The 24,902-nt window shown below is 46.0% G+C and overlaps 1 protein-coding gene across 2 annotated transcripts in view; it reads left to right on the top strand.

Moving 5' to 3' along the window:
* The first annotated feature begins 2,180 nt into the window (after positions 1 to 2,180).
* Positions 2,181 to 24,902, top strand: part of NTN4 (netrin 4) — a 43,893-nt gene continuing 21,171 nt past the window's right edge. Inside the window, exons 1-2 of one of the 2 annotated variants that reach the window (XM_088165077.1) lie at positions 2,189 to 2,677; positions 19,503 to 19,781. In XM_088165077.1, the coding sequence (XP_088021203.1) occupies positions 2,204 to 2,677; positions 19,503 to 19,781 (753 nt within the window). In that variant the 5' untranslated portion in view covers positions 2,189 to 2,203. Of the gene's footprint in view, positions 2,678 to 19,502; positions 19,782 to 24,902 lie in introns of both variants that reach the window. The other variant, XM_088165076.1, reaches the window with a different exon arrangement.

Raw genomic sequence — 24,902 nt, 5'->3', positions numbered from 1 at the left:
ACAACTGCAGTCAGTGACCGTGCATGACCAGGGCTGAAGCATAGCCGAGCTCGGAGCAGTTAAATACCCTCAGATCCCGGGATCTGACATGGGATTTTGTAGCCAACCCTTCCCAGCTGGGCTCAGGCAGAGCCTTGTCCCTGCCCTGAGGCCATCCACAACCTACCACCAAAACTGCAGTCACGGGAAACCTCCCATTGACCAGGTCCTCCTCCACTGCATTCCTGGAGGCAGCAGTCTGGTGTGCAAAAAACAAAAGGGCTTGATGAACACAAACAGTAATCTCAACCTGTCTGATGGTGCTGACTGAGCCCTGCTCTTCCTACCACTTCTCAAATCTGCTTTGCAATCCCACAGCTGAGGGAACCACAGTAAATGTTCATCTATTTGTGTAGCGGCCAACTGCACTGTGTTAACACGTAGCCAAAGAATCCAGGAAGGCAGCCAAAGACATAAATTAGGCCAACTACTGGCTAGCCTAACTGATAATATGATAATAGCACTTAACTTACCTACCCCTCAGGAGAGCTACGTAGGTTAGTTAATGGTTATACAATGCTTTGAAAAGGATGTTCAGGAGTTGTAAGTGATATTACATTGACCTTACAGTACTATTTGTTTACTTTTCTAGAGCAAACGTATTCTGCACAGTTACTATAGGTCATGTCCAACACAGCTTTACCAGCACACTGTAGGAAGCTAACTTGACTGAGCATTTCTTGCTCACTAAAAATTTCCCAAGACTGCTTACCCAGCGAGATCCAGAGACTGGATTCAGAAGTACCTTGTAGTGGGTGCATAGCAAGCAGCAGTTCTGAGGAAACACTACAGAAAACCCATGTAGACCTTTGGTGGTAAAAATGTTTTTTCTAACCAGGGTGCTTCTCGAGGACAGGGAGAAGTGGGAGATGCTGTCAGGCTTGCACTGCTAGTGCATAACATAGCTTAATTGCAACTATGACGCTAAAAAAAGCTGAATAAGCCCCAGATAAAGGATTTATTGGATGCTAAACTGACATGACCTTCAGACATAACAAAAATGCCAAGAAGAAGACATTAATTGGTGCACAAAGCTCACTGTGTATGACTGGTATGATGATAAAGAAGATATTATGCACCTCAGATGCTTTGACCTGCACACATCCAAGTCAACAGAGATTTTTTTATGTTAAACAATTCACCAAATACCACTTTGACCTACTCTTACATTTATTAATAAAAAGTTGGAGAGTCCCTAATCAAGCATTCCTGCACCAAGAGTTACATTGATTACATGAGAGAGTTACATGATTTCACAGTAAAGCCCATGGTGATTTTATTTTTCTTTGACTCTTTAACTGTGGATTTTAAAACTGACAGGACTTCCAGAAAAGCTTGAACAAAAACCACAGAGCCTCAGCTGTGCGGCAGCTTGCCAGCATAATTTCAACCAAAACTTTTTTTTTTCCTTCTTCCTTTTACACACACCAGCAACAGCCTTTCCAAACTGAATCGGTGCTACAATTAAACACTTGATGTCAGCAGCAGTTTCTGATAGTGGGAAGATGCGGGGTAGGGGTGGAGTGGTGGGAAAGGGGGTGAAGGCTGGAGGTCATTGCTGGCAGGTGAAATTCCTGTGGGCTCTCACACCCCCGACACCTGATGTGCTGCACGGTGGGCTGGGTTGCAGTAGTGCTGTCCCACATGGCAGTCTCCTGGCCTTGGCGGCAGCTTGCCTTTCTTTTGCTATTCTCCACTTCCCCAGGGCCACCTGGATCCCCTTGGAGGCCTCGGGCCATGGGTGGCATGTCCCTGAAGCCTCAGTCCTGCTCTGGTCCCCCGGAGCGGGAGGGGCAGGGTGTACTCATCTCTCCTCCTGTCTTCTGTCCGCTCTGTATCTCGGTAGGCAGGGATTTTCCCGAGTTCAGGGAAACCCCGAAAGGTTTGGGATAGGGTTTTTTTGCTTTTATAGATAGACAGAGCTCCACAGAGGGGAGAGCTGAGCAGCAGTGCCGCACTGTCCCACAGCCCCTCCAGAGCTCGGTGGGTACCAGGGCGCACGGTTTGGGCGGGGGCAGCATCCCGCGTTCCGCGGCCCGTGTCCGCTCTGGCGGGGCGAGGTGCTCCCGCCTCAGGAGCCGCCCTCAGCCCCGCTCTCTGCCCCGCAGGTCTGCGCGGCGTGGCGGCAGCGAGCAGTCCCTGCGAGAAGGCCTGCAACCCTCGGATGGGCAACCTGGCGCACGGGCGGGCGCTGCGCACCGACACGTCGTGCGGCCGGCACGCCGCCGAGCCCTTCTGCAGCTACAGCGAGGACGAGCAGCGGCGCTGCCGGCGCCCCCAGTGCGGGCGCTGCAGCGGGGCCCAGGCGGGGCTGGCGCACCCCCCCGCAGCCATGGCCGACTCCCCGTTCCGCCTGCCCCGCACCTGGTGGCAGGCGGCGCAGGATTCCCCCCGAGAGACCATCCGCCTGGACCTGGAAGCCGCCTTCTACTTCACTCACTTGATCATGGTCTTCAAGTCGCCCAGGCCGGCTGCCATGGTGCTGGAGCGCTCCCAGGACTTCGGAGAGACTTGGAAGCCTTACAAATACTTTGCTGCTAACTGTTCGGCCACCTTCGGGCTGGAGGATGATGTGAGGCGGAGAGGAGCCATTTGCACTTCCAGGTATTCGAGCCCCTTCCCCTGCACGGGAGGAGAGGTAAGTCTGCCTGAGTTGGGATGAGAAAGCCCCTGCTCCAGCCCCCTTTCTCTCTGCAGTCTCTGCACCCGTGTTTACACTTCATGTTTCACCGCGCCAGCATCTCCTGTCATAGCCCGCGTTTCACAAGGCCAATTAACTTAATTCATTCTTAGGTGATGTAGGCACCACCCTGCCTCTTGCTTTGCTGCGTTCGTAGTCCTGCTCTTCCAAAAAATTCCTTCCCTTTCAACTGGTGAAACTCGCTATACAACTACAACCTAGGCACGTGCTGCTAATTCCTCAGGAATGCCAAAGGCAACGTCACTCTAGACAGCTTTCTCCAGATCTCGCAGTCGTGTGGTTTTAAGGTGATGCAAATCAGTCTGACCAAAACGCAACGATGTTAAAATTGTCGCCAGACTGACTTTTAATAGTGACTGCCTTCACTGAGAAGTAGGTGTGTAACCAGTGAAAGTAGCTACTCACCACACACTGAAGTATGGTTCCCATAAACTAGGTTAGCCAGGTAATTTTTAAACTTATACCTTGCCTTCTTTTTTCCTGTACACACTTACGTGAAAAGAACTTGAAAAAAGGGAAGAAAAACATATTCGCTAAGAACAAAACTATACGCGAAAGTCGGACGATTTTCAGTATCAGAAACAGCAGATAACAAGTGATGCATTTGGGGGTGCTACCAAAAATACTCTTCCCAATGTGCGATTTTGTCCCCCAGTGCTGGGGAGCTTCCCCTGGGAGCCGCGGCCATGGGGCCGCCCTCCTGTGTCCCCCCATCGTGGGGACGCGTCCCCGGAGACCAGCTCTGGACTTTAAAGGCTGCTCCCTCTAGTGGTCTGATTTAATGAGCTTGCCTGAAAGTTTCATCAAACTAAAAATTTCCCTCTGGCCTAACACAGAGAAAGGATTAAATCTGGTAAGTGAATCAGGAGATCACTTATATCATTGTAGTTTCCGCTGAGAACTGGTTTTGAGGTGAAAGCCCGATCCTTGGAGACCAGCATTCATGCTGAGAAAAATAATGTATTCAGACCCCTTTGCAATCATTTGTGGGCACCTCTAGCCATGCTCTGGCTAGGAAGCCACTCTCTGCAGAAATACCGAGAGCTGTTTTTTCACGAAAGTGCCTCCGTTAGCTGTGTCTCAGGAGGCAGCCAATGTCTTGCTCTAGGAGAAGCTATTCCATGCTCTTATCAGCTGAGAAACAAGGATTTCCAGACTGTCATACAGATCCAGGGTGACTAGTCCATTATATTTTAAATCAAATGGCTGGTGAGAAAACGTGCTGTCTTTCTTTTCCAGCCAACCTTTTTTTGTGCCCCCAAAAATCTGCCTAAACTTCTTTTCAGAGTGCAATATATAAAGGGGCTTACGAGAAAGGTGGAAAAAGACTTTTCAACATGGCCTTTTCTGACAGGACAAGGGGCAACAGTTTTATACTGAAATTGATTTAGATTAGACATAAGACATTTTTTGATTATGAGGCTCATGAGGCACTGAAACAGGTTGCCTAGAGAAGCTGTGGATGGCTCATCCCTGGAAGTGTTCAAGGCCAGGCTGGATGGGGCTTTGAGCAACCTGACCTATTGAAATATAACCCTACCTATGGCAGGGATGTTGGATTCAATTATCTTTGAAGGTCTTTTCCCAGCCAAATAATTCTGTGGTTCTGGATAAGGGCTAACTACAAAGTAAGACCTACAAAAGGAAGGATGTATGTACACCATTGGGAATTTCTCAGGCTCTCAGTACTTGTGCTAGCCTCTGTGTCCCACCACCTGAATCATAAAGTTATGCCAGCCTGTGATGGAGGGCAGGGAGAAATCCCCAGCTCTTAGGCTAGCCAGTGGGACTTCTCTTGGATGTATGACCTGCATGCTCCTTTTTTAGCTTTCCAGGGATTTTTACTCAGGGATGAGAAACCCAGGGCATCCTACAAGGCAGTATTTGCCTACTGGCATTGGGTTCCATGTTGCTAGCATCCTAGTGCAGTTTTCATTGTGGTCATTTAATTCACGAGGATGGTGCTTTCCCTGCACAGGGGATGGGGGCTGTGCCTGGAGAGAACCTGCACAAATCTCGACCTTGGGCAAGCTCCACTCTGGCCTGGGGCAATGTAGGGACAGTAGAATCCAGGTCTTATGTGTAGAAACCAATGCCTATCTCAAGAAAAAACGTAATTTGGTGGTGTTTGATGCATCTGCAGTAGCATGCTGCAAAGAGAGTCTATGTACCAAGCTTGCTCCTGTGGGACCTCTTCTTTCAGCATCACTTTAGTCTGTGTTATTGCAGAGAAGCTGTAAAAATCAAGAGCATTTAATTGTTCCAAGTTTTAAACAAATATTGCATCCAAAGGGCTGAAGCTTAGAAGATTCTACTCACGTGGTACGCTTCAGTTTCCTCCAGTTAAACATCATTTTTTACCTGCAAAGTAATAGCAGCAGCTCTCCAGATGGCAAGCCTGCATGCTTAGCAAATATCACGTTTAATTTAAAAGTGTGCTGCATTCCAGCAATTACTAGTAGCTGCCAATAGCAACATGTATCTGACCTAAAGAAACACCAGAGTTTTGTGTTCCGTTTGGAGTTATGTTGTGCTTTACTCCCACCTTGGTAGCATCTAATTTCAGACGTATGGAAACAGTAATTTCACTTGAAACAGTGGTTTCAAGTATGCAGTCATTCAAAATGTGCACCTCTGAAGGGTATTACTCATTACTCTGAAGGGTATTACTCATTTTTTTTTAAAGCACAACTACAAATTCTGTGAGTGCCACTGGATTTCTTTTTTAACTTAGCTTTTTTTTTTTTAGATTTTAAATTTAGATTTAGATTTTAGATTTTTTTTTAACTGTGACCCATGATCCAAACCATGTGTTGCACTGTCTGTGTGCTGCTTTCTCACACTTCAGACATTTCAACACTACATGTGTATTTCTGGGCACCGCGTTAAGGGCTTGCAGGATTTTGGAGGATGCTGGGGTCTCTTTGCATGCTGCTGGCAGCTCACTCACTGCTGTCTATCCCCTTGGATGACCAGTTTGTCTCAGGTGGTGGTGACTCACCCCAAATATCACTGGAGTTTGGCACAGACCTATGGCTTGTTGGGCTGGTGGTTTCTGGTTTTACCCTCTGTAAAGAACAGGAAGTGCTGATCCACCTGCATTTCTGCTAATTGTTATGGTGCCTGCAAGTCCTGATTCAAGGCAGCAGTGCAGAACCCCACAGGGGCTTAGAGCCTTTTTACAATATATCATCTATCTTAATTTGGGTCAAAGGTGTATCCGCTTCACGTTTTATAAAAAAGAATGATCAGACTTTGTGCCCTCATCATGAGTCATTCCTTAGATGCCTACTTCAACTCTTGTGACAAGAATCCTCCCTCATTAGAATTTGCCATCATGTTGATCTTGAGGAGATTTATGATAGCATAGAAAACAAGCTGCCAAGCCTCTAGTTCATTTTAAAGACCCAGACCTCAGAAATGCTGAAATGTGCAAAGACATCTCTGGGAGATGCCTTTCATGCTTCTGTAGCAGTGTGGCTCTGGGCTTGCCTTTGCAGTGGTGGGGCTGGGGTGCTGGAGAGCACTGGGAGAGCGATACTTTTGGAAGGTGGCATTGTGCTGCAGCCACCTCAGCTAAGTGCCACCTCAGCAGTGGGAACCAGACGAGGTAATTATGGCACACGCCGTGTGTGGCACTTGGATGATCTATTGATGGGTAGAATCCCCTCATCAGGGGTTTGGCAGGTCCCTGCTCTTCTTTGCTACCTGTCCCTAATGCTGCAAGTCCACCGGACATGGTTATAATGCGGATGCAGCTCCAGCCTGAGGCAGGCAAGAGATGGAGGATCAACAGCTCAGTGGTGGGATTAGGAAGGAAAAGGCAAATCTGGGCAGAGCTGCCAAGCCAAGAGGTTGAAAGCTGTACTGATGTCAGGAACGCTGCACTATAATGCTCTGGGTTTGGTCTAAATGATTTTCTTGGTGGAAGTAAGCCTGAGTTCACAGGTCAGCATGTGCCCAGAGACCTCAGGGACTCTGCTCAGCAGAACCCCATACCAGGGCAGCCTGGCTGCAGTCTGACCTCATGCAAAAAAGAACCACAGTTTCAACAACCAGCAAAGTAGTCCATGATTTCTCTGTAGGTATACAGGAGCCAAACAAACCAACTGAGCCTCTCCTCAGTAGGGAACAGGAAAGGAGGCAGATGGTGGGTGCCCACCTCCTGCCCTGGCATCCCAACCTCGGTACAGCCAACCTGAGTTTCCAGCAAGCTCCAAGCATCTGCCTGTTTGAGGAATTGGATTTGAAACATTCTGAAGGGGACACATTCCCATGTCAGGGAATAATTTCGGATCAGCTGCATGTGGAGAGGTCATTATAGACTTCCCCTATAGTTAATATAGTGAATGAATTGTTTCACAACAGCAATTTGTTTAGCAAAGGCAGAGACCTCCAAATGTTAGCCTTGTAGCACCAGTGTTTTAAGAGAAAGGCTATGGCCAAGTTTTAGCCTGAATCATACAAAAATGCTACAAATGCTGAGTATTTTTGTTGTTTTTCAGGGTGTAACCCCTCAGCCACATTATTGCAAGGGTAATCAGAACTGGATTCACTAGCCAAACATAATCTGATCTAAGTAAAAAGGATGCAGAAATAAACTCTTTCAGCTTCATGCTCAGACAGGAATACTAATTTTACTAGTCGGCATAAAAGTCTATCTTCCCTTTCATAGTTCAGATCTTATTAATATTTCCTTTTCAACACACCAATCTTAAAATTAACCTTGGCTAGGGATCACTGTTGAGGGCTCATCCACAAGGGGCCCTTAGCAGATGTTAATTCTTTTACTGTGAGTGAGAGTGACTGTCCACTCTGCAATGCAATTATCTCATTCATTTTACATTCCCATCTGTGGTCAATTCAGATTAGCTCGCCTGAGTGTCCCCATTTAGACAAGTTCCAGGATAAAAGGGCTTAGTGAAGCAGAGTATCCTTGACAAGATTTTAGTAAATTAGTAACTTATTTTTAGTGTTCATCTATTCAGAATACTGCTAATAAATCACTTGGAGACCTCAGCTATTGTTGCTGTTTGCTATTTATAGAAGAGGCATATTTGCAATTTGACTATATTCCAGCAACAAATTCTAACATGCTTTTAACTTTTGAAACATCCCATTACCACTGTTTTGCTGTGGGATGCGTGTCTTACTGAGCATTTTATTGATCTCATGCTTTCCGTAGCAGAAAAACCTTCATATGTTTTGCCTTTCTGTCACTGCATGCAGCCTGCCTCTCTTCCTTGAGGATTTGGACACCAGTCCTACTGGTTTTACCTGAAATTAGCTGCATAGAGCAGAAGTAAATTGTCTATTTCTACTCAGAAATCTGACCATGACAGTGAGTGTTTGTAATACTCGCTGCTGAAACAAATAGGAGTTAAAGACGGTCAGTAACTTTTAGTTTTGAGTCCTGATTTTGGGTTGTAGAAACTTCTGCCAGGTTGGGCTTTTTTACCTTTTGGCCTGAGTAAGCTTGGTTTTCAAGCCTTATCATTGTTGTCCTTAACTAAAGCTACACTTTAATTGTGCTGAGGTCTCTCAAAGATCTTGTGGGCAACAGGAGATTTGAGTTCAGTCACTTGTGGAACTCCACAAAGAACCTGGGCAAATATGCAAGAATAACCTCAAAACAGCCTGGGATTAGAAGGCTGCAAACATCTATTTTTAATTGTCCTGTGCCACTGACGTCTGCACAGAGAGAAAACAAAGGCCCAAACTGGTGAGAAGGAAAGAAGGATCCTGGCAGCATTCAGCAGTGCTCGGGAGTATGAGGACACACCTAGGGAAGTATGTTTTCAAGTCCCATCTCTACACTTTGTAGGAAAAAGACCTCTTTAACAGCATCTTCCTGATCATCCCATCTTTGGAGAAGCACAAATTGTTGGGCTCTGTTCAGCAATGCCATGTGCAAAGGAAAGTCTGTTCAGCTAGGGGTGATTGGCATGGTGGCCAAATCTTGTCCAGCTCTTTGCATTATATCACTAAATCTAGCAAGACATGGGGACCTTTGCTTCATAAGCACAAGAATAATGATTTCTAGAGAAAAAGTTTATGAGATGAAGTAAATGACGCTAGGCTGGAGTCAATAAAATTATACAGGAGCCTAGAAATCCCAGGCTTTGGCAGCAGCAGCACACCAGCAGGACACCATCTCATACCAGCCACCTTGCTGATGGCTGTGGTGAAGTGCATCCCTTGGTTTGGTCCTCAAGCTTTCCTTCCTACAGGGAAGCCCATCTTCCCTTCCCTTCCCTTCCCTTCCCTTCCCTTCCCTTCCCTTCCCTTCCCTTCCCTCTGTGGGGGGTTTCCAAGCCAGTGCAAGTTTACAACAGTGGAGGAGAGGAGATTTTTCCCTTTAAATAATGGGGCAGCAAAAAGTGGATCAGGAGACAAGTGGAAATTTTAGCTTAGTTTTCAGCTGTACTGGGAGGACAAGAGACAAGGGCCATTCTGGGTACGTGTGGAAATGAACCTTTGGTCTCTGACTAATTTTGCTATGAAAGATACTTCAGAGTTCGGTCACAACAGGGCTGAGCAACACGATTGTTGTTTTCAGGGCATCAGCACCTGCCTTTTAAGTTTTCTCTATATGGAGTACCAGGCATGATACTGCCAGATCTGTGGGCCAGGTTGTGACAAATCCCTGCCCCTCTCCCACAGGCCATCCTAGAGCAGTGACATGTCCCCTTATGAGGCCTCCTGGATGCTCAGCATCTCTGAAGGACAAGGGCATGTGAAGAGCAAGCTGCTTCTCCAGCCTGCCCCATGATCCTCTGCATGATGTCTCCCATTACAACCAGCCCATAGGATCGTCTCCTTTTCTTCCTGGATTCCCCAGTGCTTTTGGCACTTGGGGGTTGTCCCTCTGCTTGGCCAGCCCTTGAAATGCAGCTGCCTCTGGGATGGAGCATAGCCAGTGTTTAACAGTGCATATCGGCAGTCCCCTGTTTGGATCAGCAAGTTTCTAACAACTGCTTCTGGATCGACCTTCAATTATGGCTAAAACAAGTTATTCTTTGGAGGGAGCTTGACCAGTTTGTGAAAGGGGGGATATTGTAGGCTGCCAGCAGCAGGAGGGAATGGGTCCCAGGGCTCCAGGAGACCCTTTCCAAACTTCTTATGTAGGACGTGAAGAGCACTATACCCACATGAAACAAGAGGAGTTTGGGTAGGCAGAATTTAATTCTCTAAATTGGCATCTGGCCTTGTTAGCAGGACTATTGCTTCCCTTGAGAAAAATGCCACGGGATTTTAACGGTGCCTCCGGAGCCTCTCTTCAGGCACTGCACCCCACTGCTTCATTTCACAGCTCATTTTTGGCATGAAGAGAAGGCTAGCTCACTTATTCAGCTCCCAGTTCCCTGGCTGGAAAGTAGGACTGCCATGTTTTCTCTTTGGGATTCCTGGATACAACTGGTTACTTGGGAAGTGTGTAACCTAAAGCAATGTATTGACATGTCTCAGAAGTTTTGGATCAAAAGTTCATTTGAGATTAATTGTCATGCAACAGTGGGTGTCGGTGTGAGATACCCAGTCTAACAACATTCAAAATCCTACACAAATGGTGAAATTCTCAAATTCTCCATGGGTAACATTTTGCAGGAAGAAAGGAAGTTAATGTCCAGAACTCAGTTTACTAGATGCATATGCTATGAGCCTTTTACCACCAGTCTCTCTGCAGCATCCTTCATTCCAGTAAGCAAAATCTATAGCTATGGGTTAAAAGAGGGGTGCTGTTTCTTGTGACCTTTTTGACAGTGTGCATTTACATATAATTCCAACAGGTGTTCTTTTTCTTAGAATGAAGTATAGCTTATAGTAGCTGGGTAGTTTAAGCAGACAGTCCTATAGACACAAAGCCTTTTCATTATAAACAAGAGCAGTTGAAAACTATTCATGGAATTGTGTTACTCTTAGGCTGAAAGAAATCCCCTTGATCCTTAGTACCATTGCAGTTACTGAAACACTAACCTGCTGCCTTTCAGGCTTTTGCAGTGGTGTGTTGTGCTCAGAAGCTGTTAAAGAGGTTATTCTGCAGCTCTGGGGAGTGAGCCAGCTTTTCTTACAGCCCTGCCAATGAAGAAGCAACTCCAGTCCTTTGTCTGGCTCTTTGGAGGTAGCTCCAGGTTTTATTTGGTCTTCATATGCACAACTGCCAGCAAGCCAAGGCTAAGAACATAAATCTTTTATGGGGATAGGGAAAGGAGGGGAATTGCTGGAGGGAAGAGTATTCAAATACCATCTTGCTTGCTGATGGGTCAGAGGACTTCATATCATCAGCTGAGATGTGCTGGTTCATTTTCCTGGCTGGGCTAACACAGCCTTGGAAACCGTGATTCTAAAGATGAGAAAAAGGTAATAATTGTTTTCCTTGATAGTTCACAGCCAATGATATCATGCACCTGGAGGGTTTTGTGAGCAAAGAAACTGAGTGTTTCTATGGGTTTGATGAGCGAAAGTATTGGCAAAATGGAGCCATTGTGGAATAAATTATCAATTATGGGAGAAGCACTATTAACCAGAGATGAGGAAATCCAAGAGGTTTGGGCTGTAGTGAGATTTTTCTGATAAGAACATTACTTTTGTGATCATTGACTGCATGAAGACAGGAATGACCTAGCAGTGTTTCATTTTCATCTAATGAAATTGTGTAGTTGAATGTTGAAGAAAAGCTGAGGAGATGACTCTCATCTGGATGATTATTGCCAGAGATTTCAAGAATCCTGGAGAAATCCCAAGGGTCTTCCCTAGCTCTCCTTGTGCCTTTTCCAGCCCCTCACTGGTTAGCTTCTGCATGCTAATTGGAGCTCTTCCTGTACAGCTTCTTGCTTTTGAGGATGGCAGAAGAATGCTTTGAGATTCCCAAAAGATAAAAATTACCTTTGTATAAATTAATTTGGGAGAGCTGATTGTTTGAAATAGTTGGATTTTCCACATGAAGTCTTTGTAAGATTGCATAACTTTTGGATGGTGAGGCAAGGGATTATTTGCTTGGATTTATGTGCTGTAAAAGACTGCAGAAGGGCTGGAGGCATGGGCCAAATGCTGTCTTATGTCAAATTATATGAAGGAGCCTTGTTAAGGCTGCTGCAGCAGTGCCATTTCTCCAGCGTCCCAAGGAGCTCAGGGCCTGGTGGTGGTGGTACACAGTGCATTTCTGTCATGGTTGCTTGGGGATGTTGATCGAGTACCAAACACTGTGGCTGCAAAATTCCAGTGCTGACTGTGATCTTAGTGTCTCTAACGGTCTCCTCTCAGCAGTGGCAAGGCAGGGTTTCCAATTTCCATTGCTCTTTCACCTCATCCAGGTGAAGCTGAAATGTGCATCATGGGGGCAGTCAGACCTCTCCACAAGAAAAAGAGGCTCTTCCTCCCTGCAGTCCACTTGGTCTGACAGGCAGATAAACAAAGAAGTGTTTTAGAGGAGCTGGTGGGTAATACCTGCCCAGCTTAGGCTGATGAATTTTGCACACCCTGTGATTTATTTGCAGCATCTGCCAAATACAGAGCTGTCTTTTTTTAGCCAAGGATCATTGCAATGGACTTAGCACAGAGATGCACATTGGTTTCTCTCCTAAAATCTTGTTGCTTGGTGTGGTAATATAGGAAATTATTCTGTTTTGTCAGTAGAAGGTACCAGCATTGTGGCTCTATCAGCCCTCTTCACAGGGGATAGTAGTCCAACAGGCTTGATTTTGTAAAGCAATGAGGCTGTTTTCTTAAAACTTTCAGGAGCTTAACAGCTTTTAGGTGCCTCTCCAAAAAGTTAGACAGTGGTTCCAGAGGTTTGTAGAGTGGACTGGTGGGCAGAGACATGGATACACATGCAGTGCAATGGCACAAGGCCCATTTCTATAGGGAACTAATTTTGCAAGCAAAATATTCCTCTGCAGGCACAGATGTCCCCTCCAGGAAGAGCCAAGGAGAGCCTGGCAGATTTTGACCACACTGATGCAGAAAATCCCAGAAATTAAATAGTGACCAGGAGGGTAAATGCTAGCTTAGAGTTGCACCCTCAGTACTGGAAGTGGGAGACAAGAGAAGCTACCTGCAGACTATGTGCCTCTCTCAGAAGGCATCTGAGAGCAGGGAACCTGCTGGCTCTTGCCAGCACTAGGTCTGGTGTGCCTGAGCTGCTCCTGCTGAGGGAGCCCTGTTAAACCAGGCAGCTCCTGTGTCTGAGGCTTCCCACTCTAAAAAAAAAAAAAGATCCCCAAAGATGGCAGGACAAGTAGGACTGTCCCTGTTCCCCAGAGGTACCAAATTAGATTCATTGCTGCAGCTTGAGTCTTGCTGCATGGCACAGCAAACCTTTGAAAGTCAAGCCATCCTCACATGAACAGTAAGACAGTCTCACCTCAGTCTTCCCTGCACACGTTGTGGTGTGAGAAGATTAATGTCTCTTTCCTGGGAAGGCAGAGGGGGACAAGCACAGGACAGTCTTAGCTCCAAGGTTCCTCTGCAACACTGAAGGTGACTAAGCCGGGTTGTGGGAAAGAGGTGTGAGAACGCTCTCTTTGAAGGGGGGGCACCTGACTGGCATTGCATTTCTGCAGCTGAATTTATATCCAGCTCCATCAATCAGGCTTTTGTGGTGATGATGAGCTTATTGCTCCCACTACATTTATTGGGTGGAAGTTGAAAGCAGGCACTGTGGCAGGTTGGCAGTTGGCACAGGTATTGCATCATTATTAATATTTTCAGTTACACATTTCTACAAACCAGTCTTATTGCTCCCTGGGAGCTTTCCATAATGTTTACCAAGAGAATTGATTACTTACAACTTTTACATCTATTGAGCAGGAAAGATTAATTGCCACAGTAAAATTTCCCTACTAAGCTTCTCTAAAGAAGACCAGTCAAGGCTGAAAGCAGCTGCCACATTTGGGTAGTGCCTACAGGAGAGCTCTTGGGCTGTTGGATGGGCTGGGCTGGCTGTGGAAGGAGGCACAGGGGGGACAGGGTGCAGGCAGGCAGTGGCTGGGGGATAGCAGAGGTGTACCATGCAGCACGTATAGCATGGACCATCTCAGCTTGTGCCATCGTTTGGAGAAAGAGCCAAGGCCTGTAAGCACAAGCAGATGGGAGGCAATGCTGGGCACACAGCTGGGAATCCCAGGGCCAGGATGTCAGAGACAAGGGCTCACTTTCACCTCAGCCCCAGCACCAGGCAAGTAGTGCCTAACCTCAGCTGCTTGTTGTGCTTGAGGGAAATTTTTCAGGAGGCAAAGGGCTGAGGTCCTGGACGTGCTGGCAGAGCTCCACTACTGCATTTACTGCCTGCATTTTCAGAGCCTTGTCCAGGCACTAAATAAATCAGATCATTTCCAGTGACGTGGAGATTCCACAGGGCCCCAGAATACAGGCCAATTAAACACATTTATTTAGTGCCTGCATACCAAGAGTCACAGCAGACTCCTAGTGCAAACCTTAACTTTTCTGTTAAACACCTACTTAGACATCATACACCCTTTTGTAAAGTGGTGCACATCCCTCATTGCTTTTTGCTGTCTACCTGAATTAGACAACAAACTTTGCATTCTTTTTACTCATACTATGTTTTCATTTGCTCCTGTAAAATGCATTGAAAGGGATAAATCTACCAACAAAAATTAAATAAACCAATACTGAATTTATCTAATACCCCTGAGCTAATTACATGAATCACTAATATGGATATGCCATTATTGTATAGTACTTATAGATACATTTTCATGCATTCAGGTCAGACAATACAGAGTAGAGTTCATCAGCCTCTTTTGGAAGGAAACCACACATCACTTCATGCAATGTTACCACCCTGGTTTTAATTTATAACCAAGTAAAAATGTGGTTATGTTTTTAGTATTTGTTTATTGCTTTTATTTCTACTGTATTCCTGTTTGTTGGCTTGTTCCTATGTGTATATGCTTCTTGAGTCTTCTATCCATTTGTTCTCTCTGTAATTTATTGATGTTGCCATTTCATGAACCATCTGCTGCTGCCTTCCTGGCTGAGGCCAGAGTTGGAGGTTGGAGCATGGCACCTCTGGCCAGGTGCAGACACCCAGGGAATGGGCACATGCACAGCAGCTGTAAGACCCTGTGCAAAGCCTCTCTAACTGTGCCTGTTCCTGAAAGTCTGGGATGAAGAAACTTTTTGTGGATCACCTATGTCTCTTCAATGTCACAGGCATTTGTATCCCAGAGGGTCCCACTCCATTGCTCTGGACACTTGCATCTTGACAAAGGTCCGGGCCCTTGCAGCTGCATTCAGTGGAGGTGGGCCCGTGACTCATTGAGAATCCTTTGCTCCTGGCAAGTCTTCCATTGGTTTTGTTGACCTCCTCAGGCAACTTTGACTTCACAGCCTATTTTGTTGCTGTCAGAATCATTCATTAGCATTTTTGTTCCCACTGTGGAGATAAATATAAAGATGTCCTTTCATTGCTCCTCACGTGTAAACATATTAGGGTACTTCTTGCAAAGGGACTTTATGTATTTATAGATCAAGGTCATTGTGGAGCAAGTGGTTACTTGAGTGCACCACGTCCATGGCTGCTGCTTTATTTATATACAGGGCTACATTACTGCATCTGTGGAATGGTGAGGAGCTCAGGCTTCTTCTGCCACTAGAACTTGTGAAATAATCAACAGAGCAAGAGTCGTTCATGACAACCCATAAGGAAATCGAAACCCTCTGGAAATTTATTAGAGGCTGTCTGTGTAATGATGTGACCAAACTGCAGACAGCTGCAGTGGTCTGGCTGAAGAGCAGAGTATTTTTACTCCATGGCCCGTGCAAGGTACTGTGGGACAGCTTATCCACTCCTGTGCCCTTGGAGTGGGATGGGCTTCCCCTGGGAGTGGGGTGGGCTCCCTCCTGCCACCAACATGCATCACACTAAGAGGATGAGGTGAACCCACCCCTCTTGAGGCATAGCAGTGACATTCCTCACTCAGAGACTGCAGATTACAGCTCATATTTGGCTGTGTAGAGAGACCATCACCATGTCAAAAAGAATCTCAGTGCAACTTTTAAATGACTCCTCAATCGATGTTGCTTCATGCAAAGGTTGCTTTTATAGCACATAGGACCCAACAGCATCATTCCACACGTCACAGAAGGAACATTACCCCAAAGACTAGATATTTTGTTTCTTTGTGGTTCGATTTGCCTCTTGGTTTGTAACATGAGTTGTTGCTAGATACCTAATTTTAAATGGAGGCTGAGATAAAGATTCAGTTCCTGGGACCGTATTTAAGAAGAATCCCAAATATAAGATTTTTTTGTGAGCTAGCAACACTGGGAATTAAAACATCTTTCTGGTAGGATATAATATGGATGTAAAGCACAGAAATGCTGGGATGCTTCAGTGTATTACTTCTGACTTGTTCTACAAAATATAATATTTTAATTAGTGCATACATTTCAGAGCTGCTGATGTAAAGATCAGGGCCTCCCACACTTTGCTATCATACATGACTACTGCATAAGTCACATCATCTGCCTAATGTTGTGATGCTGAGTTTTGATGTTTTGTTAGAAGGCCTCATACACAGAGATGGACTTGAGTGGCAAAGCCACAAGTCTGGTCACCCTGGGGTACTTACAAGTGAGGCTTGCTGGCTGGACAGTGGCACCAGGGAGAGAATGGGCTTGTTAACCACATCATCAGATGTACACACATGTTGACAAAGTGTTCTTTTCCAATTTTTCCTGCACCCTTCCCCTACACGGCTAAAACTAAACAATATTTTGGTTGAGAAGACCTCTGACTGCAGTAGGTGGGAGTTGCCAGCAGAACCAGAGGTGTGAAAACTCAGTCAGGTCTGCCCTGCAAACCATGGTTCATTAGTAGAGAGGATGCTGAAGCCCTACGCCCATCCTATTGGTGGGACAATTGCATGGAAAAGCCCAAGAAGGGGTAAAAGCTGGAAATCTGGCACTGCCTATGTGTGTATGTATGTGTGGCTGGGCTGCTGGAAAGCACAGAGGTGCAAACCCATGACAGCTGTGCAAGACCAGTGTGGCTCCAGTGACGTGCAGACTCCTGAGAGCAGCTGGGATAAATTAGTGATGTTAACAACTAGACAGGGAAATCTTGCTGGGATACACATCCTTATTATGCAGTGTCTGAGGCCTTGTAGAATCCCAGCTCAATCTGTCAGATCAGAAAATTGCTATTTGTATGATGCCCTACATGTTATAATGAGCAGTTAGTATTTCATTAAAGCAGGGCTGCCAGGGTCTGGGATGGAGGGATGGGAGACCAGGCTCACTCTGTTACATGGCTGCAGGGCACAGTGTAGCTCCTCGGGCCAGGGCTGCTGGGCACAGCCAGAGCAATACAGGACAGCCAGGGGGGAGCAGCTGAGAGCCCACAGCCCCTGGGAATTACAGACAGAGCTCATGTTTAGCATCACTGTTTTCATGTAGCCATAAAAAGAAATGTTTGTAGCATTTTAGGGTCTGAGCAGGAATACTGGCTCCATTGAAATCAGCAGTATAACTCCCCCTGAATTCCACAGAGACAAGATTTAACTGTCAGTGCAGAGGCACTGAGGTTATTGATTTCCTTGCTGTGATTGTCTTTACTAGAACCACAAACATCAGTCACATGCATTAAACAGGGATAGATAAACAAGGAAGGCTGAAAACATGAGAGGAAAGTCTGCAGCTCCATCTAGCATAAATTCTTCCCATTTATATAGTTTATTCCCTGCTCTCATCTGAATTAGGACAAAGCATTCTCTGAGATACAATTTATGTAATATGAAGAAACCCAAAATGCTAGTTTTTACTGAAAATTCTTGACCCAGCATTTTCTATCAGCTCCACTAAAAAGAAATCAATGTCTCCAGTTTGGATTTTTCCCAAGGAATTTTCTCTCCATATGTGAAAGCATCTTGTGTTCACAAAACCACTAGCAAGTAAATGTGATCAGAATGGCATTGATCTATATTTGGGTAAATAACAAACCTTGGGTAGAGGTGCAGGACTTGATAGCTGGGGTTCACTTGGATTTCTATTGATATCTTGTTTATATTTTTATTTTAGGAAAGAAGAAAAAATTCTGTATACCTCTGAAAGAGAGGGGGGGAAAGACCTCTTTTGAAGAGTGTTACTGTTTTTTAATACCCCTCATCAGACTCAACACTTCTGCACAAGGAGCATGCTCACCAGCCTTGTCCTCTGACCATTTCTCCCAGTTAACCTTCTCCCTAATCTGTGTCTTTCTGGCAGAAGATGCTCAGATACCTTTGGAAGGGAGTGTTTGCAGGAGGGCAGTGCAGAACTGCACCCGTGACGTGTTTGCCAGCATGCAATGTCCAGCTCCACACGGCCAAGCCCCACTGTCACCAGCACGCTGGTGGCAGCTGTGCTTGGCAGGCTGGCAGGGCACGCAAAAGCACGCTGCTGCCATTCAGTCCAAAACAAGGGCTAAATCTCCTTCCAGGCCGACACAAAGCTTCCTCTGGCTGGATTCTGGCAGCTCTGGAGGAAAGCCAGGTCCCAGCCAGGAGCAGTGCCAGCAGTGGTGGGGCTGACAGAGGCAGCAGCTGGTAGGCAAAGCCTGTGGGCAGGCCAGCTGGCAGCACTGTGGTCATTATTTCCAGGATCTGTGGATCCTGGTCAAATAAAAGGGAAGCCTTCATCAGCTGAAGCATATCAGCTGCTTTCTTTGGAAGGAGTGGATTTATGGGTAGGAGGCTGTGATCTCTGATAGTAACAGCAGAAAGTTGGTGCCCTACCTTTCACTGAGCAGGAAACAATGGTCACCTTGCTGCCTGCAAGAGGCTGGCTAGTATTTTAGGTGGCATGGATGGTTTCAGTGGGACAGCACTGTAGTTTGAGGAGGTTTCAAGTCACTATTGGGAGTAGTGCATTGAGTCATTGGGCTGCATCACACCCTCAAGCACTAAAATTATTTGATCGAATGTGGTTTACAATTATTGTAGTTCATTGAGCCGTCAGTGACTGTCCAGTGAAAAACTACTAAACTATTCAGAAAGTGTCACTGTAAGTTGAATGTACCAGTAACTAGTAAGTGTCATAGATGTGCTGTTTTATGTCAATGGTAGTCATATAAAGCACATACTATTTCTGATTTCTCATTGTAGGCAGCTAGACCAAAAACTTTAAAATAAGCCTTCTTCAGAAAATTGGTTATTTTTATCTAGTGCTCTCAATATTCAGCTTGAGCCAATATTTACCTATGCAATCAGACTGAAGTTAAAATAAAGAGTGAATGATAAGTATTAAACTTTGGAAGCCCCCTCTTTCCTTTCTTTCTTATCTCACTTTTCTTGATTATCAACTTTCTGTCGCTAATTGCCACACCTAATCACTTTTTCCACTAGGAAGCAGCCCGGGACTGATAGGAACCAAATATTTGGAAATACGAGCTATATTTGTTAAAAAATACACCCATTCTGGGAGTGTTAATGAAGAGTCTCCCATGTGCGCATCACCTGGAGCCCCACCACATAGCAGGGGCACCCACCTCTGATTTGAGTTAGTGGCAAAATGTCACTTGGCACCCATAAGGTCCTTACTTCTTGTGGGGAGGAATGTAACGGGTCATGGGGGATCAATGCTGTGCGCACTGATTTGGAGGTGGATTTGCTGCTCCCACCGCTTGCAGAGGATGCAGAGCACTGTGAGAGCCTGGTGCATGCTCCCAGATGATGCTGTCATTGCCATTCCACCCCACGGCCCACCCCGGGGCTGGCTGACATCCTCCTTCCTGCTTCACCTGCTGCGTTTCTCTGCCCAGGTGATCTTCCGAGCGCTGTCGCCGCCGTACGCGGCGGAGGACCCGTACAGCGCGGAGGCCCAGGCGCAGCTGAAGATCACCAACCTGCGGGTGCGGCTGCTGGAGCGGCAGGGCTGCCCCTGCCTCCCGGCCAGCCCGGCCGCGCAGCCCCCGCCGGCCCTGCACTACGCCATCTACGACTTCATCGTCAAGGGCAGCTGCTTCTGCAATGGCCACGCCGACCACTGCGTGCCTGTCGCGGGATTCAAGCCCGTCAAGGCGGCCGGTGTTTTCCATGTGGTATGTATGCGCACCCAACAATGTCTGCACTGCAGGGAAGCAGAATTTTAAAAATAGTGAGGGACGGTGGTAGAGTATGGTAGGTCCAAGTATGCGATATTTGGTGTGTGATGCCCTGGATTCCGAGCACAGTGAGCGGAAATAGACTTTGCAAAGGAGGCACTCTCCATGTGCTAACTTTCTCTATGTCTTGGTGTGGGACTCACATCCTTCAAAGGTGCCCCACAGAAATTTATTTATTTCAGGTAAATTTAAAAAATAATTAAATTGCTGACACCCATCTTTCCCCAAATGCTAACTTGCAATAATACAATATCTAAAGGATAAAAAAAATGCAGGGCATTTTGGTAACAGAGAAGGAGGAGAGTTTCTCTGAAGATACGAGGTGTCATGTGACTGCCATTGCTTCTGGAGGATCCAACGATATTGGGTTGGGTCTTGAACTAAGGCGATAGAGATGGATTTTGACTCTCACTCACGGGCTTTCTATTGCATTTTGCAATACTTTTCTCTGGATAAAATCCCTGTGCTCTGATTTCAAGGGGATTCCCATCACAAGAGAGCTGAGCTCAAATTCCTAAGGATTCACCAAGACGAAAATTCCAGGGAAGCAAGAGCCACTAACCCATAGGGCAGGTGATGAGCACAGCAGTGGCCAACACATTGGATGCCCTGTGGCATGGCATGCCTGCACCCAGCCAGTCTAGGGACACTTGCTGCCTCCAGCACATCTTATCCTTTCTGCTCGTCTAGGCTGGCTCTGAAAGCTCTGGTTTTGCTGGCAGTGGAGCAGTAGGGAAAGACAGAGCAGCCAAACATACTGCACTGAATAATGCTAGAAAGATCATAAAGAAGGCAGTTAATCAAGGTAACGAGTCCAGCTCTTTGGGGAGCTCTCCTTTCATTTAAATTACAGTCTCAGACATGAGGCAGACAGGATGTTTCCCTTCTAATAGAGCCAGCCTTGCAACATCTTGAAAATATACCACTTTGAAAGCATGCAGCACTGTGATTGATAAGACTGTTTCAAGTAGCACTGCAGTGCTTTCCGCAGATGTCCCCTGAGTGAAAGTCTTTGAAAGGAGCTGTTTGCTCGGGATTATTTTGATGGGATACAATTGCATGGGAGCGTGCCCTGGAGCACCACTGAGAGTTGTAACAGAGCCTGCAGCCAAATAGGCTTCTAAGACGGCTACAGCCTGTGGCAACCATAGCGTGCAGGTAACAGGCTGTGCTGTGGGAAGGAAGCAAGTGCCAAAATCACACTGAAAACAGAGCAAGAAATAGCAACAAACCCCTGCGCTGGCCCCGAGGGGGAAATTCAACTCTGGTTATAAATGTTTACGTGGCAGGAGTCCCAAAGGTGACGTTTCTACAGTGAGGCTGACTCATTTTGCTGCGTTGTACTGTGCTTGTTTTATTTACACCTCATCCTGCATGTCCCATGAGGGATGTGCCAGTGTAGGGGTGACATAGCCCCATGGTTTGCAGGGAGGGTCGAGGTGTGATAAGAGCTTTCCCAATACCACTTTTTCCATCATAAAGCTGGGCAGTTTTGGCTGAGCTGAGTCTGTGCCAGGCTCCTGTGGCATGAGGCTACTGCTGTTTGAGGACTGCAGTGGCACTCGCCTCATGCAACCCAGCCTGGGGTTTGCCAGTGCATTGTGTCAAGATTGGAAGAGAGAATTATTTCCAAGGTGACAGGAAGAATTCATCACACACGTGAATGAACAGAAAAGGGACGAAAGACTGTGATGTCTGTGGCTATTTAGGTGGTAGAAGTCAGAAAACTTCTGAAAAGAGAGTAGGATTTCAGAGAAGGAGCATTTTTATACATTTCAGCTGAAAAACTCACAGAAAACATAATTCTGAAGAATTATGGCCAGTCATTCAAGAGGCAGATGGAGACTTCAGTATAGTCTTTATGTAACTCTGTCTACTAAGGGTTTTATCAGAACCATCAGTGTAAAACTGAGGACAACAAAAGCAGAGAAGCCCAGTATTATTTCACAATACATTATAAAATCTGGCTCTGTTTTTATGCTTGTTTAGACAAGAACACTCCTGAAGAATATGCTCTAAGTTAGAGTGTTAACATCAAAATTTAAGCATGTTTAAGATAATTTAATAGAAATACCAAACAACTTTTCCAAAAAATCTATGTGCATGTTTTCTTAACCCCCCAGTTGGTCTCAGCCTACAAGTAAAATCCTAGCTGCAGCCTGAGTTTCAGTCCTTGCTTGGCCAGCAGAAGACCCAGATGTGATATATTTATTTTTCCCTTGGGCTGCTCTGGGCAGTAAGCTGGGCTATCCCAGCAGCACTGGGCACAGCTGCCAGGTCTCAGCCAGATCTCACAAAGTGACCAGAAGCATTTCAGCCACCTCACCCAGAGACATCTGACAAAACAGCACGGGTATGTGAGAATGCTGGAGGCTGCAGTTCTGGCAGGTTTGATGCAGGATCTTGACCCAAGAGGCCAGGATGGTCAATTTGGGACATGGGTTCTGCTTGCTGCCACAGGATTCCTCCCACTGGATGTACTTTTTTGAACATGAACAAAGAGGGGTTTCTTCTGCCCTGGCAGAAGCAGCTCTAGCTTCATGTTCTGGAATGGGGAAACCTCTGTCTGCAAACTGTCTGGGCCAAGTCAAAGCAAAGTTCGACTTCACAGAATCCGATAAGAGATTTGTTTCTGTGCCCTCATCACCATCTAGGTACATCTTGTGTAGGAAAACTCTGGTTTTGTTTGAATGTCAGAAATGCTATGTCTGCCTTTAGGTGAATTCTGAATATACAGGTGGAACTTCTGCTCTAGCAGAAGGTATATTTCCATGAGTTCCCCAGGAAGACTACAGAGAAGACCTGGCTGCCTTCCTAGGATGGCAAGAGCTGCTCCTCATGGGAGCAGCATGATCCTGACTGTCCCTTGTTGTACATTTGTGTGCAACAGACAACTGTAAAGCTGGCTTTCTCTCTTTCCTGCTTCTCCCAAATTTATTCAAAGGGTCACTACCCAAATCTCATCAGTAACAGCCCAATGCATACCCAGGAAAAGATATATATTGACAGACAGACCTACCATACCATGCTAAGCAGGCGATCACTTTGTGAGCTTCATTACACAGCAAACCACAAATACGAGCAAGCAAATGAATTCACGTACACAGGAGTCCCTCCTGATTTTCAGTGGCCATGAGAAAAATGTTTTTTCCTCTGATCTGTGGCACAGGAGCTTCTCACCCTTTGCCAGTACCTCTGCACATGGAGCCATTGCACTGCATTCTTGGCCTCTTACCAGCTAAAGCATCCCCTTGGCCTGCTTGCAGCTATGGCAAGTGGCTTGCAAGAGGAGAGGCAAGTGTTGTGCAAGCCTGGAGATAAGTAGGATCTTGCAATTTAGGACTCTGAAGTGGGGAAAGCAAACCCAGAGATACCTCACCTGGTCTATCCAGTTCTGTCTCAAGGTGAGAGCTGGAGTTCATCCATCTCAGAGATTCCTTGGCCCTCCCTGAATGCAGATTCCTGCGGGTTAGCCAACTGATCTCTCTAAACTTCTTCCATAATTATGAAAGTTGGGATCCTGGGTGGACTAAGATACTCTGCTAAAGCACTTCTCAGTAGTTAAGCAAGGTGAATATTCCAGCCTGCTTCCCATGTGGCCAACCCAGTGGCTGTTATAAATTGTTATCAAGCTACTGACATCAAAAGATGTTCAAGGTCTTCCAGAGCAACGCTGACAGAAGGCTATTGTACAAGGAATTAAAAAAAGCCTCACCGCACAACCCCCACACCCTGGACAACAAGCTTTATATTCTTTCACAAGAACAAGATAGGATATGAGAATTTTCTCATGCATAAATTTGGTTGTCTGGTGCTTTGGGAAAAGAATACCTCCCCGTGTGCTGACAGCCACCAGTAGGCATTGGTTCTAAAACTGGCACAGCAGTGTGAGTACAACACAGTTCAAAAGCTATGGCTAGAGACTCAGTGTGACTGCTGCCATTTTCCCTTAGGCTAGTATCATGCCCATTTTCCCTGAAAGTTTAAAAAAAAGAAAAGAAAGAGCAAGAGAGAAAAAAAATACAGTTTTAGTAGTTCCAAAAAGGAAATTCTATTAAAAGCAGTTGCCCCTCCCCGCTATTTAGACTGTTTATGCTATCAGGTCTTTTGGACATTGATTGTCTTTTAGTGTGCATTTGTGTTGGACTCCATATAGTGGGTGAGTTCTTGCAATATAAATCAATTCATAACAGGTGACTGAAAGCATTTCCCCCCAGTGCAGCAGTCTTTGTCAACATGATAAATATGGGGAAAAGGATTTTATAGGATTCAACTAAAGAAAAAGCCCTATGTATTTGCAATCTGAAAGGAAGCACTGGAAGGTTATAATTTGGCAACAAAAGGCTCTGGAAGGAAGCATGCCCTAGCAACTGTCTTTGTATAGAGAAATCAGTCGCTCGTTTATCTTACAGAAGGCAACTTTTGTAACAGTGTTTGCATTGTGCCCTCTAATGACTGACATTGCAACGGGGCTGTCAAGCTAAGAAGGGGAGCACTGTGAAAGTGAACTGAGATATAAAGACCCCATGACAAAATGAAAAATGTTATAAGAAGGCCTTGCAGCTTAAATGAGTCAGGAGCCGTGTGAATGCTTAAAGGAGTGAGATATACTGGGAAATGTGTTTGTGTACTTAGTGATGCTCCATAATGACCCTAGTGGGCACGCCTTACAGCTAACTCTAAGTTGAGGTGAATGAAAAGGGAAGGAAAACGTGCTCTTTCCCCTGTCAATGCACAGAGATCACACTCTGCCTTCAGAAAGGTGCTGAGATGCTGGAGAAATCCTGAAGGCCAGGTACATCATTTGCCCAGACTACCTTGTGTCCAAGCAGAGATGCTGGGCTGCTTTCTCGGCCCCATCTCCCAGCTGCTCCGTGGCATGGCAGGGTATTTGCAAGGAAGACCAGTCTTGCAAGCGGCCCTCCTACAGCTCTTACAGACATTAATTTTGCCCAGTGTAGACAGTCTATTGGCTGTTTTTCACCTGCTGCCACTTCTCCTTGTATTACCCCTTCTTGTCCTATCTTTCTCCTATTTCTAGCATCATAGTATTTCTTT

The sequence above is a fragment of the Sturnus vulgaris genome, chromosome 5, assembly GCF_052056855.1.
Source record: "Sturnus vulgaris isolate bStuVul1 chromosome 5, bStuVul1.hap1, whole genome shotgun sequence".
In the NCBI taxonomy this organism is placed as follows: domain Eukaryota; kingdom Metazoa; phylum Chordata; class Aves; order Passeriformes; family Sturnidae; genus Sturnus; species Sturnus vulgaris.
The sequence above is the reverse complement of the archived record's forward strand: the minus strand, read 5'-3'. Positions and strand labels throughout refer to the sequence as shown.